General features: G+C 46.3%; 1 protein-coding gene across 1 annotated transcript; it reads right to left on the bottom strand.

Annotated features, from left to right (window-relative positions):
- Window positions 1-1,472: 1,472 nt before the first annotated feature.
- LOC311317464 (EF-hand calcium-binding domain-containing protein 9-like) lies at window positions 1,473-11,218 on the bottom strand (the record flags this gene model as incomplete). Its single annotated transcript, XM_084448546.1, has 5 exons — window positions 1,473-1,557; window positions 7,477-7,556; window positions 8,383-8,559; window positions 10,799-10,947; window positions 11,083-11,218. 5 exons carry the CDS (start codon window positions 11,216-11,218, stop codon window positions 1,473-1,475), a joined length of 627 nt encoding a protein of 208 aa, XP_084304672.1.
- Between the last annotated feature and the right edge of the window lie 6,467 nt (window positions 11,219-17,685).

Raw genomic sequence — 17,685 nt, 5'->3', positions numbered from 1 at the left:
AAAAGTTAGAGTGCGGCACCATACGTTTCAATGGGGAGCGCAGTTGCCGAACAAATCATCATACCGTTAAAACTATAATTCACACAGCTTAGCTACTTACATTGTACGAATAAGCACAGTTGTGTGAATGTTTTGATGTATAATATGTGTGTGAGCTTTCAAAACTGTAGGAGTGCCAGCAGTTTACAAAATGTGTGAATATTTTCAAAGCAACAGCTGCCACCACTCTAAAAACATAATGATACTGAACATTCCACCAGCAGTTTCAATGTAACAAAAAATACTATTAAAATTTAAATTACTAAAAAACTATAAAAAAGAATATCTAAAGTCTGAATACATCCGGGAAACAGCTAAATATGATGAACATTTTAAAGTTTGAATTAAGTTTCTAGCACAAAGTATGAAGAAGTAGTTAAGGGCCAAAAGACTGAGGAGAATAATAAGAAAGAAAGAAAGAAAGAAAGAAAGAAAGAAAGAAAGAAATAAAGAAAGAAAGAAAGAAAGAAAGAAAGAAAGAAAGAAATAAAGAAATAGTGGGAATATCACAAGCTTTTACAGGCTAGCCCACCTAATAAACAGTACAGTGAATTAATGATCAGATCAAGCTTGTGTACCATGACTTTTTTTTCTTTAGACAGCCAGACTGCAGAGTAACTATGGGTTAGATGAAGATGATCATTTCCATCCCGGATGCAGACAGTGTTCCTCTGCTAAGCAAGATTATATCCATCCGTTCTATTCATCTTTCCTATTCATTCAAGCCTTTCTATTCACCTTTTCTTCAATGGGATATTGATAGCAATGTAATTGGCATCTCTCTCTCTCTCCCTCTCTCCCTCCCTCTCTCTCTCATTCCTCTCCCACTCTCCTTCCATCTACAGTACCTCCCTCCTTCTCTCCCCCCACCCTCTGCTCTGTAAGACAAAGCTGCTTTTGAATGTAATGTCATTCTCTATAATCATCTGCAGTTCTAAGACAACAATAGAGCCAATCAATATCACTGTCAAATCCAGGCAGGCACATCTGAATACCTCAATCACTTACCTGTCATTAGTCTAATTCATCAATTAAGTAATTGTTCTCTGACAATTAATTCAGAGAAAGAGCAGTGCCAGTTAGAGAGAGGCTTTGTGGAATAATCCAGAACCCAGCCAGCCGGGCAAGAGCAAAATCTGATGTGGGAAAATTGACTTTAGAGTAATCACATGATGTCATCAGGCCCAGTTTGCATCTGACCTCCTGTCCACCTCTAACTGGTGTGGCGATGACTTCATTCATCACTTTAATCCCAGATAATCCTGCTTTGACCGCTCACATAAGGCCTGAAGTGTAGTCATCCTCCCAGTACTGTGCGTGTTTCTTTTTGGTTGAGATAGGGGAGTTATTTTCCCCTCCAGGTACAGTATGAGAGCTCTCTCTGGGGTCTTGTCTTCGGTCTGGCAGGAAGTGATATCAAAATACATCCTCCTCTAGGGCGCCTGCTGGACACCCCTCAGCAGCTCTGCGCCTCCGAGGGGGGTGCGATAAAGAGCGCAACACCAGGACCCGTCTTCCCTGGCAGGGGACGATAAGAGACGCGACACCACAGGGACATTAGCATAACTAACTCTTCCTGTTTTTCGTTTTGCTGTGAAACTTTGTGGGCTCTTCCCAGAGCATGATATCCCCGCCAGGATATAGCATATAGATCACAAGATATACCTCTTAGGGTGCGTGTCCACAAACAAGCTGAACAGTATTTGAGCTGGCGCTGTTTTCTTGCTGTTTACAATGGGAAATGAACTCTATGGCGCTATAGAGACGAGAGATGTGTTCCAAGCGCTTTTTAGCGTCATGAGCTCTAGGCTTTTCAATTCAATTTTCAATTTCAACTCAACATGCTTTATTGGCATGAATGTCAGGTGAAAAATATTGCCAAAGCGTCAAGAATACAATTCAATAATAAAATGAGAAAACAAATTAAGTATACAATTACTGTAAGTAAACTAACAGATAGATAGAAAGATAGGTCATAAAATAAATTGAACTGGTTAAAGTAGATGTTCCTAATTTCACTGAACTTGTTACAGTGTAGATGGAAGTGCATCTCTGTCTCTACCTCACCTGTCCAACAGTGACCACAGACTCTTTCCGCTGTTGGTAGCCAGGACTTCTTGTGTCGTTCTTTCTCTATGGCTAGACTGTGGTCACTCTTTTGGTTTGAGTCGTCCAATGTTCCAGAGAGGCGTCTTTTGTTAATTTAATAATTTGGTTGGTTCTAATAAGTGGTTGTGAAGCAGTGCTGGTCTGATGTTGAGATTGTACAGTATCGGGTGTTATGTGATCAGTAAGTCTCAGGACCAGCTGACAGAAGGGACTCTCATGGGAGTTCAGTTCTTGGGTTTGTAGTGCCTGAAATCTCAGTGTGTTTTGGGGGCTCAATTTGAGATGTAACCAGAATTTAAGAGTTATTTTTTTATGTTAATAATCAGTGGATAACAGGCTAATTCTGCCCTGCATGCATTGGTTGGAGTTTTTCTTTGGATGCTTAATATGGACCTACAGAATTCTGCATGCATCATCTTTTTTTTGCAGTTGAAAAAAGTTGAACTTTTTGGGCTAGAGCGCAGGCTGTAAAGGACTGTTCTGATGACGACAACAGTCGGTTTTTGACAAGACCACAGAGACAGCAAACGTTAAGCACTAGCTAACATTAGCTAGCAATCTTAACTTTGCTAGTTGATCTGCAGTCTGTAAAAACACAGTACTCATTGCTAACGTAGGTGCAATACATTGGTAGCCTAGCCAGCTCTAAACTGTTCAGCTACATGCAGTACAGTTTGACGGTGGACACATCCTTATTGCTCCTAATCCAGCAAGATTACCTCCAATTATCCAAACCTGTGGGGTTTTCTCTGGGATATTTCTGTAAAATGTGGTAAAGCACGATGATTATGGGTTACTTTCTACTATGGGTACTTAGCATTTGTGCTGCTGTCTTTCATATTCAGAAGAGCCATGACGTGTGTGTATGGCTGCCAAATCTGTCACACAATTGGGTGTTCAACCCGACAACACAAAATACATTTTCCAATCCATTTGGGTACACAACAGACATGCTCTATACTATACTTACAGGACAGCCTTCAAATAAATCAGGGTCATTTCAAAGATAATATAGAATGTTTATTCTTGTCATGCCAGAGAGGGATCAATACAGTAGGTGAGACATTCCTAGCAAACTGAGAACCCAATCACCTTTGGGGCACGAAGGAAATCGATCAAGGGCCATTTAAGGACAGTGGAAAAACAAATCCTCCATTTTTAGTAGTTGTCTCTACAGTAACTTGGTGTGTGCAGTGGACATTCTAGTATTCTACACTGCACAAATTACATAGGTAGGAGAGAGCTGCTACTTTCATTCCCATGCAGGCAAGTGTAGAGAACGGAGAAGGGAAGTTGTGTGGGAGAATTTGGGGTGACACCAGACAAGCAGCAGTTTTCTGGACAATCTCCAGAGGTTGATGCAAAAAAATGATATACAGATGTTTAATCAAATCAAGAAGTATTTGCTTGACTCAGTAGAGGGCCGTCGAGATCGCTCATAAACCTAAAGCATCGCTTACTTCACCGTCTGAGTGTGACTTTTATTTTATTCGCAAGGATGCCCGTTAGCTGCCACAAACAAACTGACATGTAACGGACATTCCACTCTACTGTATAGGGTGTCTGTTGCCAGGGGTGATCTGATACTGATCCTACATTGTGTGACTTGGACAGAAACTGTGTAACCTGATATCGGGGTGATGTCACGAGGCCAGAAGCTGCAGGGTTATGTTATGGGATCGGAGGAGGAGTGTTTCATAAAAAAACAGGGACGTTTTGGACATGATGTGGTATTACCGCCTTTTTTTACATTACAGTCATTTAGCAGGCGCTTTTATCCAACGTGACTTAATCCCCAGACGCACTGGAAGAGTCTGATGCTAGCGTTTTGAGGTACACCAATTGTTTTAAATGGCCGATCACGCACCAAAAGCGTTTTAAGGCGAGTCAAACTGCCTTGACGCTTCTACTCCGAACTTGTTTACATTTTGGAGCGTCAAATGGGGACAAAATAATCTAAATTAAATCAGCTCCCTATCAAAGATGACGCCTGCAGTGCGCCATAGGAGCGTCAAATGGAGCGCGTCAATCGACTCTTCCAGTGCGTTTTGGGCTTTACAATAATGGTACAGTGCATTATATTACAGGGGTTTTCAACTTTGTCCCACATTCCAAGTTCATAATGAAGTACATTCCAGAGAATTCCGTCTGATAATATCATGTGAATAGATGTAATCTCCAATTCTCCAATTCACACCCTCCTTCTGACACTGTGCACATGTTCAAATGTACTCATGCACACGCACACACACACACACACACACAAGCACAAAAACACCCACATGCACTCATGCAAACACCAATTGTATTCTTATAGCATATAAAAAACATCCAACAACTCTAAGCCCCCCCCCACACACACACACACTAACACACAGCGGTCGTTGCTCTGTCAATGAGTGGACAAGTGTAGATAGTTGTCCTGGCATCTGCCACTTTCTCTCTCTCTCTCTCTCTCTCTCTCTCTCTCTCTCTGCTCCTTCTCTCAATCCGTTCATATCTTACAATGATATGGTCACCGTGGTGATTTCATTCCAGCTGCTCCCAAGGTCCCATCTGGGAAGAGCTGCAGTCTGAAGCCTAACCCTCATCCTCTTCCTCATACTTGACTCAACATCAACTCCCCCCCCCCCCCCCCCCACACACACACACACACACCCCTCCACCCCCTCCTCCAATCCACAACCAGGCTGTCCACTGGAGCCTGGACTGAGAACATGGTTGCATAGCGCAGCCTCCGGTCTACGGAACCATAGCACTCTCTGGGGTCTGAAGAGAGAACTTCACTGTGCGACTTACTGGCGACCTCTAGTGGACATGTCTAGCGTAGCAAATTGTGTTGTCAAGTATTATTATCACAGCTGTGGAGGTTTAAATGGCACAGGAAGTGTTTTTCTGGTGGGATAATTGTCAACACATCTTATGGACACACATACGCACACACGGACGCACACACATGCACACACACACATATTCATGCACGCACACACACACACACATACACACTACATATAGAGACACACACACACATATTGTACACATACATGACTAGACAGACACACACACACACACTCCCATTCCACAGTCGGTGGAGACAGCAGAAGAGGAAGAGTAAACAGACAAAGGCCTTTATGTGGCTCAGATCTCTTCTGCTTTTCACAAATCAACCTTTGACTACTGCAGTGTATTTCAAAAGCATCAATCTTCGTGTGGAACAGAACTTCAAGGAGGCCAAAAACGTTGAATCATCACTTTATTGAGCAAGCCTACCACAGGGGTCGAATCTTCGGCAATACTACTTTCTCATACGAGGTGGCGAGCTTATATCCTGGCGTCAGGCCAAGAATCACATGACAAACAAATTTGCATACAAACAATGTTCATAAACTCCAGTTATGGTCACAAACGGTTGAACTAATATTCTAACTGGTCAGGGCATCAGCTGAGCTCTTGCCCCCCTTCCTCAGATAATGGGGCTGCTTGAGTTCTTCCTGTGTCCTCCTAGGATACAAACTATAGGCTACTGACTTCAGAGATGAACTTTAGGTCACGCTGACCCAGAGACAGGACAAAGGAATGCTGACTCAGGGCATCTGCTTTGCTCACATGTTAAACTACTTAAGTTAACAGTTCCTAGTTTGGTTTATTCCTTATTCTTAATAAAATGATTACTACATGAGAGTAATACAAATGTATTGTTGTAATACAGTATGGTACAGTATAAAAAATATACTACACTACCACCAGGGGCACAATGGCTGGTGCCCCAACCGAGATTGAAAGTTTCACCGATTTTGCACGTTGATCACCATGAATCTCTTTCTCTTCTGTTCCCCTGGCCACCACCTTCATTTCTCTCGCACACACAAACATCATATTTTTGAAAGACAAACATATTTTTTGTCATGGGAAGTGGAAGTTGAATGGTGTCTCTGTAATTATTACATTACAAAATTCAAATCATTACCTGAAAAAAATGAAGTAATGTATGACCTTTCAACAACAGTTAAATTTTCATAATTTTGTCCCTCAATTCAACTCTTTCGTTTTGAACACATTATTTTCCCAAAGCTTGACCTTACAGTCGCAATGCTGAAAGTGCTCAACCTGAAACATGTTTTTTTTCTAAACTTTTTCCAGAAGGTTATTCTGCTGATACAAATGATTCTACATACTGTAGCACTCTTTGTTCTCAAGTGCACAGTGATGTTTGGGAGATAACCTTCGCCAGGCAGACATACACAAACAACATAACATCACCTCTGTTATTGTCTCACTTCTGTCGAGAGGGAGGGTGGGAGAGCACCACGAGGGGACTGCAGGATGAGAGAGAGAGAGAGAGAGAGGACAGGGCAGTGAACTGTGGACGAAAGAGGTGTGGAGGTGCAAGGTCAGCGAGACTGGGGCCCTCGGAGAGGAAACGGCCATCTGCCCCGTCCCCACAGTCATACAGAAACACGTTCCACTTCTCTAAAGTGAAATGTGACTTATTGAGGTAGCAGGGAGAATCAGGAAGTGGAGAGGGATCAGGGCGAGAGTTGTTTTGGAGGTAGGGGCAGCGTGAGGTTGATGTCAGTGTTTCAGTATGTCTCTGGAATGGGCATCCCCTTCCCCTCCACAAGCTCTAGTATGGACATCAAATGTCTCAACTCCCAGGCACAGAGAACGCTAAACATTACATTACATTACAGTCATTTAGCAGACGCTTATATTGCGCTTTTCCACCTTAGCGGCGCTCAAAGCGCTTTACAATGGCCTCTCATTCACCCATTCACACACATTCACACACCAATGGCGGTAGCTGCCATGCAAGGTGCTAACCTGCTCATTGGGAGCAATTTGGGGTTAGGTGTCTTGCTCAAGGACACTTCGACATGTGGACAAGCTGGGATTCGAACCACTGACCCTTCGATCACTGAACGACCCACTCTACCAACTGAGCTACAGCCGCCCCCTAAATTATTTAAACAAGCATGTTTATTCTTTCTGAGGTAAACTCTCTCATTCAGTGCGACTGCGTCCACTGTGGGACGTGCGTGAGGCCTTGGCGCGCGTGACCTGGATGCTGTGCCGGTCGTGTCCGAAGTGTGTGTGTGAGTCCTGGGGTGTGTGTGTGAGTCCTGGGGTGTGTGTGTGAGTCCTGAAGTGTGTGTGTGATTCCTGGGGTGTGTGTGTGACAGCAGCGGTGTTGTTCACCTTGGTGTTCTGGACTCTCTTCACCTGCCACCTGAGAAACAAACAAAAAATAAAGCTTTATTTAAAACACAACACGAACAATCCCATGTGACATTGAAATATCCAGTCTTGTTTGGGGGTTTTTGTTCTTACTTCCTCCTCTTCTTCTTAGTTTCCTCCTGCATGTCGATGCAGGCCATGGTGAACATCTTAAACTCCTTATAGTTCAGGTTCTGGAGACAGACAGACAAGCAGGGAGACAGAGAAAGACAGACAAGCAGGGAGACAGACAGACAGACAGACAGACAGACAGACAGACAAGCAGGGAGACAGACAGACAGACAGACAAGCAGGGAGACAGACAGACAGACAAGCAGGGAGACAGACAGACAGACAGACGCACACACAGACAGACAGAAAGACAGAGAGGTTAGATGGTTGTCATAGATTGTTGCATAGGTTGGCTGTATGGAAACGTCACAAAATATAAACAAACGAGACTGGCAAACAAACTACACTTGCCGCAGAGATGATGCAAAGTGACAGCTGAGACACAGAGGTCGTGCACATTTAAATTGGTCTGTGGTTGTTTGTTGTAAGGCAGACAGAGTGATGGCAATGTTTCAATTAACTTCAGATTCAGAGCATAACTTTCTTTGATCTTTCTTAAAATGTTTCAGATAAATCATAAGTACCCTACTTATTTTATACATGTTCAAATGGCACCTTTGTAAAAGAGACCCTGGCCTCAAAAGGTTCTCTCCTGTTTAAATAAATAAAAACAACACCATTTATAAACTTCTGACTGAGCCCATGCTGTACAGCTAATAAATAAATAAAAACAACACCATTTATAAACTTCTGACTGAGCCCATGCTGTACAGCTAATCCTTCGACATTACAGCAGCCCCAGTTACTAGTCATGCGCAAAAATAATATTAGCCAAAATGCCCCCCCTGCCCACATACACACACACAAAGGTACTGTAGAAACGGCTGAGATTTGGCGACCAGATTTAAAGGGAATGGAAGTGCTACCCTAACCCCGACTAGTAACCACCTCATCGCCAGACACGTCAAACTCGTAGAAGATCTTGTTGAGAGCGTGGCCCTTGAGGTTGAACAGGAAGCCGGAGGACTGGAACTCCGCCGGGCTGATGGTTCGACCGCCATCCATGTCCAGCAGCTCAAACACAGGCCGCGAGTGGCGGAAGATGAAGTTCTTCTCAACATGATACTGAAGAGGGCCCAGACACACACACACACACACACATGCATACACACACACACACACACACACACACACACATACACGCACACATACACACACACACGCACACATACATACACACACATACACACACACACACACATACACTCACACATACACACACACGCATACACACACACACACATTTAACTGTATATATGAATTGCCTATAACAACATGTAACAACATACAGTAGGCTACAATAGCCTCAAGAAAGGGATGCTGTTTAATCATCACAGTTGTCACAGTTTAATCTATTGTACAGGTATGTGCCATCAGCAATCTGTTTAATTTCCTCTTTATATCCATCAGTTCTTATAAATCCCCTGCCTCCCCTAGTGCCTCTCTCTCTCTCTCCCTCCTATCTTCTAACCAGGTCCAGTGGATGCCCAACTGTTGCCCGCAAACCACCCTGAGTTCGATTGATACCGCCGTGCCAGCTGTGAATGTCGTAGCACTTAGTTAACACACCCACACATACACACAGACATACACCAGCCCACTTCCGGCTTTGGGCCTGGGCCATAGCAAACACACACCAGTATTTGCCATGTCTCTCCTATGTTGTTTTTTAGCTTCTCTTACTCTGAAAATGTAATTTAATGTAATTTATTGCTTTATAAATGTTCTTATCTCAAACATACTCCAGGAGCTTGCTCGATCGCCTTGTTGAGAGGGGTCAGGGAATAATTTTTACAGCTCACTTATCTGGCCCCCGGGTGATTACTGTTTTTTTGCTTCCCTCTGGAATATGTAGGGGTGGGTTGTATACCCACCTCCCTTGTTCTCTGTAAAGCGCATTGTGTTGCCTCTGGGTATGAAATGCGCTATACAAATAAAGCTTTGATTGATTGATTGATTGATTGATCACCTGTATTATCACACAAACAACTGTTGTTGTGTCTGAACATAAGACAACCTGTTTACAATAATATGAAAATGGAAATCGTAACAGTAGCTTGATGGGATTTTCACTGCTTTGTTTGATAAGAGAGAGAAATTAGAAGTGGTTTTACATTACACATTTAGAGGCTTAACCACATTGGTGTCAGCACACGCACACACACACACATAGCTATGATACACACACGCACGCACACACACACACAGCTATGATACACACACGCATGCATGCACACACACACGCACACACACACCCACAGCTATGATACAGCGCTTCATTAATCAGCACAGGCTACTGTATGAATGGATGACCTCACCTTAACACTTCTCCATAGGAAGACTATAGACAAGCAACAGCCTCGCGTCACAAACACACTCACATACACGCGCACGTTCAAGCATAGGCAACATATATGGTAAATGGACTGCACTTATATAGCGCTTTTCCACCTTAGCGGCACTCAAAGCGCTTTACAATGGCCTCTCATTCCCCATTCACACATACATTCACACACCAATGGCGGTAGCTGCCATGCAAGGTGCTAACCTGCTCATTGGGAGCAATTTGGGGCTAGGTGTCTTGCTCAAGGACACTTCGACATGTGGACAGTCGGAGCTGGGATTCGAACCACTGACCCTTCGATCATTGAACGACCCGCTCTACCAACTGAGCTACAGCCGCCCCTTTATAGGCTATATAGGTAGCCTACAGTATGTGTGCTCTTATATGTACGGTTCATGTAACCGAGTTCAATTTAATAAACTCACTCATCGGTATAGCCGCCCACCTGCGCCAACCAATCGCTATAGCTGTGTTAAAGGAAGTCATGCGTTGGCAAGTCGGAGGACCGGAGTTCGAACCCAGCGTGGGCAAATGAGAGCAGTGTGACACTCTTCTGGAGTCCGAGGAAGAGTCTGGAAGGCTCGAAACGTTACACTCTTGGGTGTTAACTCAATAAATACAGGCTATTGGGAGCTATACCAGTGATGAGGACAATCTCTTCTTTATTGCTGACGTTTCTCTGTCCAGCACCTGGATTTGAGTGTGGATGTGCGTGCCTTATACCTTTTACACTCTTCTACACACACAGACACACAGCAGGATGTGCGTGCCTTATACCTTTTACACTCTTCTACCCTAACCCTTATTAATTTTACACTCTTCTACACACACAGACACACAGCAGGATGTGTGTGCCTTATACCTTTTACACTCTTCTACACACACAGACACACAGCAGGATGTGCGTGCCTTATACCTTTTACACTCTTCTACACACACAGACACACAGCAGGCCCCTACCTCACTACAGAGCAGGATGCAAACCAGCATGTAAAACTGTTCAAAGCCTATCTCTCCGCTGGCGTCCCAGTCCAGCATGTCAAAGGTCAGCACTATCTCCTTCTTCTTCAGGTCGGTCACATGCCGCATGAAGTGGTAAAACTGGATGTCTGGAGAGGATAAATAAGGGGTACATGAATTGGATGCATGCTAAGAACAGGGGGTACATGAGGAGTACAGAGCATTCATATATATAAAAGTTTTTTTTTGTAGGCTACCATCATAACCATCAACAATAGGCCTACCATTCAAAGTGTTTTTGTTGTGAACGTCCAGAAGCTTGAAGTAATCAGACAGTATTTTGGTATTCCGCAAGGAGAGTAGACAGTAGACGCTGTCAAAGTCTAGATAATGCAGAACAGTTCCTTTCTTCAGCTTCATGTTGGCCAACGACATTCAGTAGGCAAACTGCTGCCCCAGAAAGCGCTAGCTAGAACGGTGACATCACAATGGACCAATAATGAGTTTCTGCCAGATTCCACAACAGAATTCCGTTGTGAATGCCTGTCGTCACTCTCGGGCGGAAACCTTGGTGATTTTTTTTTCTTTTCTTTTTTTCTTTTACTACATTTTACAACCTCTGAACACCTCCCAGCCATGGAGGCAATTAAATGTATTTTGAACAGCTCATCATATGTGATTTGATGTTAAAACTCATAGAAAGATGAATGTTCTTCTCGACATTTTAAAAACACACAGGGCAACCACCGTTTTATGTGCGGTAACCTTCTCCCGGCATATATCTCCCGAAATGACAGGCACCTCGTGAAAAAATGAATAAATAAATGAATGGAGGTGAAAGGGTGACCGTGTTTGGGCGGCTCTGTGATGCCCCCCTTGGGTCGCAGCCGGCAGGGGGCAATTCGGTGCTCTCCTGAGCTCTCCCCCCGCAACCCCCAATCCAAACCTTGTGTCTCTAGAGCCCCCACATGGGGAGCTGGCATCGCTCAAAGATTGGTTTCCATTTGTGAATCGGCCCTGTAATTCAGATCCACACCAAAGTTTAATGGATTCTAAGTTTGCCCATGCTACACCCCTCCACCGAGTTTCATGAAAATCGGTCTGGTAGTTTTTGCGTAACCCTGCTAACAAACAAACCAATAAACAAACAAACGAACGAACACACGCCACTGAAAACATTACCTCTCTCCCTGTGCTGTTGTTAAGGTTTAAACCACCTAGACTATATGATAATCGATGATTAGAGTCTTCTACCTTACCTAAAGAGGGAATCTCAACCATTGCTCAGGACAAAACAAGGATTTGTTTTTGAATCAGGGTTTCACTGCGGTCTGTCTCACGTTACCCCAGAGGTGAGGGAGGGGCTGTGAGCAAAACCACTCCTTTCCTGGGGTCAGGACCGACACAGTCTGGTTCAACAGATGCATGTTTTTGAGATTAGCTTCTCATTGGCCCCGCTCAATTCCAGCAGCGCCAATCAGATTCAATCCCCCGACACTGTTTTGCAAGGCCACTGTTGGAAAAAAAAGAAAAAGAAATAAGAAGCTTAGCACCACCCAGGATGGTTGTGATTGTTTCTCCTATCTCTGAATGATAATGGGGTGCAGCCACACTCTTCTCCAGAGCGAAAGTGTGGAGAGAGGTCTGGCTATGTGAGACTAGGACTGACACAAACACCTCCTCAAAGTGAAAGGAGAAGCATCTCATTTTCACCCGTTCGCCCTTGTTACATCATTGTGTTTACGTACAGATCCATCCCACCTATTGTATCGCTATTGTTTGTAGCCCATAGCACTATTCCTAACTTCCTGTTAAGAATGAAAGAATGGCCAGTCACTCCTACTTGTTAAGGAAGTTCTCCTCACCAGTACTTTTTCACGCAGGGGAATTTCATTGATTCTCAGATAACAGACACATATAAAACTGCACAAAACTTTCAGTCCTGCATTTCAAAGTGAAGGTATTCTTCTTATGGTGTTGGATACTTCATGAAAAGGTAAGATGAAAAAATGCTCAATGTGTATAGTGGATGTCACCTTGCATAGCTGTTGCTGTAATAAAAGTGCCGTGTCTCTCCTATGATGTTTTTAGCCCTTTTTGTTCTGAAAATGTAATTTAATGTCATTTATTGCTCTATAAATGTTCTTAGCCGTTAGACAAACATACTCCAGGAGCTTGCTCGATCGCCTTGTTGAGAGGGGTCAGGGAATAATTTTACAGCTCACGTTTCTGGCCCCTGGGTGATATTGTTTTTTGCTTCCCTCTGGAATATGTAGGGGTGGGATGTACGCCCACCTCCCTTGTTCTCTGTAAAGCGCATTGTGTTGCCTCTGTGTATGAAATGCGCTATACAAATAAAGCTTTGATTGATTGATTTATTGATTGATTGATTGATGTGTCTCTGAAAATCTAGAGCTGATTCCCTACAGTGTGCTTGGGTCATTAGGTTAACACTATCTAAGTATGTTGTCTTCTATACACAGGTCACTTATATCCATGAGGAAGAGCTTTAAAAAATACACATGTTCTTCTCCCTCCCTCCCTCTCTCTCTCTCTCTCTCTCTCAGATGAGACTCTCTTTACTGGTCACAGTTATTGTCCTCGTCCAACAGGCTGGAGGACAAAGCCCTAGGCTGGCTCAGAATTATTGGACTCTTCTACCCAATGGTATGAGCTTATGTCAGAATGTCTGTATCTGCTTGTTATGGAACAGTATTAAAATGGCAATGCTATAACAATAATACCAATAATAATAATAATAATAATAATGATACTAATACTAATAATATGACTGCTACTGGTAATAATATTAACATTATTATTATTATTATTATTATATGATTAATCTGAGGAAGCTTCATGCATTGTATATATGTGTGTGTGTGTGTGTGTATGCCTGTGTCTACTTGTGTGTGTGCATGCGCGCGCGTGTATGTGCGTGCATGTGTGTGTGTGTAAGTGTGTGCGCACGCGTGTGTGTGCCTGTGTCTGCTTATGTGTGTGTGTGTGTGTGAGCGTGTGTGTCTGTGTCTGTGTGCGTGTGTGTGTGCACATCGTACATGTGTGTGTGTGTGTTGTCAGTCTTGGTGGTGGAGGTGGACGGCTCCTCAACGGTCCGGCATCCTCTGACCTGCCTGGACCCCTCTGAAAGAGGGGAGGGGAGGAGCGAGGCGAGGGACGGGGACATGGTCTGGATGAGAGACGATGGAGGAGGATGGGTGGAGGAGGAGGCAGAGAGGGGGAACACCTATGAGGTGGTGCTGGAGGAGACGGTGGGAGGGGGCAACTACAGCTGTCACAGCCCGGGCGGAGCCCTGCTCAACCACACCGTGCTGCTGGTCAAGGAGCAGGCGGCCAACAAGATTCTGCTCAAGTCAGACACAGGTACGGCTAGACGCCACTGTGCCTTCCTGCCTGCCATACTGTACAATACTGAACTTATCCACTTATCCAATGAATGACCCTCATCTATCTACACATTTCCCTACAAGTACCTGGCTACATGGAGTACCTGGCCCTGTCCACACATCGAAGGAAAAAAAAAAACAATGTCTGATTTATCATCTCTTTCGTCAACTACAGTATCATCACCCTAATGTGATTTTCCCTTGTGTGTGTGTGTGCGTGCGTGTGTGTCTGTCTGTGTGTGGGTGTGCGTGTGTGTGTCTCTGTGTGTGTGTGTGTGCGTGTGTGTGCATGCGTGCGTGTGTGTGTGTGGGTGTGTGTCCGTGTGTGTATGTGTGTGTGCGTGCGTGCATGTCTGTGTGCATGTGTGTGTGTGCGTGTGTATTACCAGACTATCTGAAGTGCTCCACCCAGAACTACAGCGGGGAGTTCCGCTGTTCCTGGGAATGGCATCCCAAGCGGGTCGGAGAGGTCGTTCTAGTCAGAGCTGCCCGATACGTTGAACAACCCCTCAAACCCACCACAAATCAATTAGAGAGTTGACCACAGACATCTGCACTAGCCTCGGAACGTGTGTGAAACATCGTAGTGATCCCAGCGATGGCTTTGTGCAGCGGTGGTGCCGACGACGGCTCCTGTTCTGTGGATGAGAGCGGTCAGCAGTGGACGTGCTCCTCGGCAAAGGGAGGGGTCAGCTGCTGGTTAGACGGCACTGGACACGGGATCTCCTGTCTGGACAGGATGCACTGCCTCTTCGTGGAGGAGGCAGAGCGCATCGCCCTCACGGTCTACCTCAGGAACGATTACTACGTGGAAGAGTACAAACACAGCTTCTACTTATCAGAGATAGGTGAGAAACGCCTGAGACGGATGAGGATGATGATGGCGATGATGATGAAGATTGTCTATGTCTATGTCTAGGTGTAGAGTGACTATGAGTACAGTATGTGGTTAATTGAGCATGTCATCTTGTCATATTTATCTTTTACATACAAATAGACATCCTTGATTATCTCAATATTAATATTTCTTGAATTGCATGCTCTCTCTCTGTCTCTCTCTCTCGGTCTCTCTCTCTCTGTCTCTCTCACTCTCCCTCTCTCTCTCCAGTGAAGCCAGACAGAGTGATCTTCCAGAAGGTGAATGAGAGTTGTGTAGAGTGGAGCTACCCCGGCTCCTGGAACACCCCCAGGTCCATCTTCCCTCTCACCTTCCAGGTCAGAGAGGTCAAGCCAGGCTGCACGTGTGACACGCCGTGCACACAAAGAGACAAGGTGAGGAACTTACGTTACTCAATATTTGATAAAGGTTTTTTTTTTCAAGAAACCCTGAAACCATTTTAGACGACCAACATGTATGTAACAACGTAGCATTAACTAGTTCAGACCCCTGGGCATTTTCGTAAACTGAAATAAAAATAAAAACGAGTCTTAAACAAAAAACTAAAACTAACTAAAACTGTATTGTGTGTTTACAAAACGAACGAAAATAAAATAAAATAATCGACAAAATGTCTTTCGTTTTCGTCTTTAGGTTACGGCAGGCCTATTGTTGTGGTCCCAGCCCAGGCCCCGCCTCACCCAGGGCCGGGGCGAACGAGCGCTGGGTCACTCCCGGGAACGAGCCCGAGACCGCGGCAGGTGCAGCCAGTTACCAATCAGGCTCACCTGCCGCAATCATCTCGGGCGGCTACAAGAAGCCAGCAGCCCCGCCGCTCAGTGCTTGGTTATACTGAGATCTTGGTAATTCTTTGCTAAGCTCCCAGCTGATTATACGCCCCTTTGTTGTTTTCCTTGTTCATGTAACTCCTCGTGTCCCTCTCTTCGTTTTCCCCTACAAGACCCCGTCTTCGTCCCGCGCCGCCCTCTGTGACTCGGCTCTCCCGGCTCCACTCCGCGCCTCCCTCCCGCTCCGCGATTCGCCCTGCCTACCGCCTCCGCGCCGGCGCCCGCGCCACCAATGCAGCTCCCGGACTTCCCCTCTCCACCGGCTTTTTTTCTCGCTCGCCTCGTGCCCCTCGGACCAGACCTCTCCCCCTGACGCTCCTCCACGGGGATCTCTCCGGCTCGCCAGTCCCCGCGGTAGCCTGACGCACGCACACAGACAACATCCCTCCACATAGCCATTTGCCCTCACGCATCCATACACTTAATTTCACATCCCATTCACACGCACACGCACGCACACATACATACCCCCCACCTTAAAGTGGCAGTCCGTCTGTGTTTTTGTGTTTACTTTTTCTCCCGGTGTGGTCACCGCAGTACCTTAGTTATCCCCCTTTTTTTGTTCCATTTGTTTATCATTTATTAAAACCGCCTTCGGGCTATTATAGTTCCTCTGGTGTCCGTCTGCTTCTCTGGGTCTGCTGCCCTGGTCCGGTTCTCTGTTCAGGGGTGCCCCCCCCTTCCCGGGGGCATAACAGAATACCCAAGCCATTATGGACCAAAGCAGACCCAGTGGGCAGGCGGATGCAGCTAAGCCCGCAGTATCCCCACCCCCAGGTCCCTCGGTCCTGGAGACCGTAGTCCGTAGCCACACCGTTCAGCTTAACAAGCTAACCTCGGAGCTCGACACCGCCTTCGCCCGAGTCACATCGGAGATGGGGGAACTGCGGACGGCCTCCCATGCCACGGCGGGCGTGCTCACCTCCCTGACTCATCAGGTCTCCAACCTGGCGGAGATGGTGGCCAGGCTCACTCATCTGCCACCCCCCGAGTCCGGTCCTCCCCCAGAGCCACGCTCTTCCCGGCCCGGCCTAAACGACCCAGCTCCCCAGAGCTGGTCCCAGCCCCCTGAGCAAACACCCTCTGAGCCCCGGTTTGAGCCCAACCTCCCCTGCCCCAGGCCATTCTCCGGGGAGTTTGATCTGTGTCGAGGCTTCCTGGGGCAGTGCGAACTACTTTTTTGCCACCAGCCCTCAAGATACCGGTCAGACGCCGCCAAGGTGGCGTTAGTAATGTCACTGCTCTCGGGGCGGGCCTTAGCTTGGGCCATGGCGATGAGGAACCACAACAACGGGCTCTCTGCTGACTACCAGTGTTTTGTCACTGAATTCAAGCTGGCGTTCGACCACCCCGCAGAGGGGGCAGACGCGGCCGGGCGGCTACACACCATCCAACAGGGGTCGCGGTCAGTGGCGGACTACACACTGGAGGTCCGCATGCTTGCCGCCGACAGCGGGTGGGATGACGTGGCGCTCCGGAGTGCTTACAGGCGGGGCCTCAGTGAGACCATTAAAGACATGATCATCCGAGACCGTCCCGCCACCTTCGCTGAGCTGGCCACCCTTGCCCTTCAGGTAGACGAGAGGCTGCGGGAGCGGCGTCTGGAGCGCGCCAACCGGCTGGGGCCACCCCACAAACCGCTCGCAAACCGGGTGCCCCCCAGGGATCCTGCCCATCCCTTCCGGGACCCCTCGCCCCCTTCTACGGCCTCTGGGACCCGCCACCTGTCTCCTCCTGGGGCCGAAGAGGAGGCCA

This window comes from Borostomias antarcticus (assembly GCF_949987555.1).
Source record: "Borostomias antarcticus genome assembly, chromosome: 14".
NCBI classification, from domain to species: Eukaryota; Metazoa; Chordata; class Actinopteri; order Stomiiformes; family Stomiidae; genus Borostomias; species Borostomias antarcticus.
The sequence above is the reverse complement of the archived record's forward strand: the minus strand, read 5'-3'. Positions and strand labels throughout refer to the sequence as shown.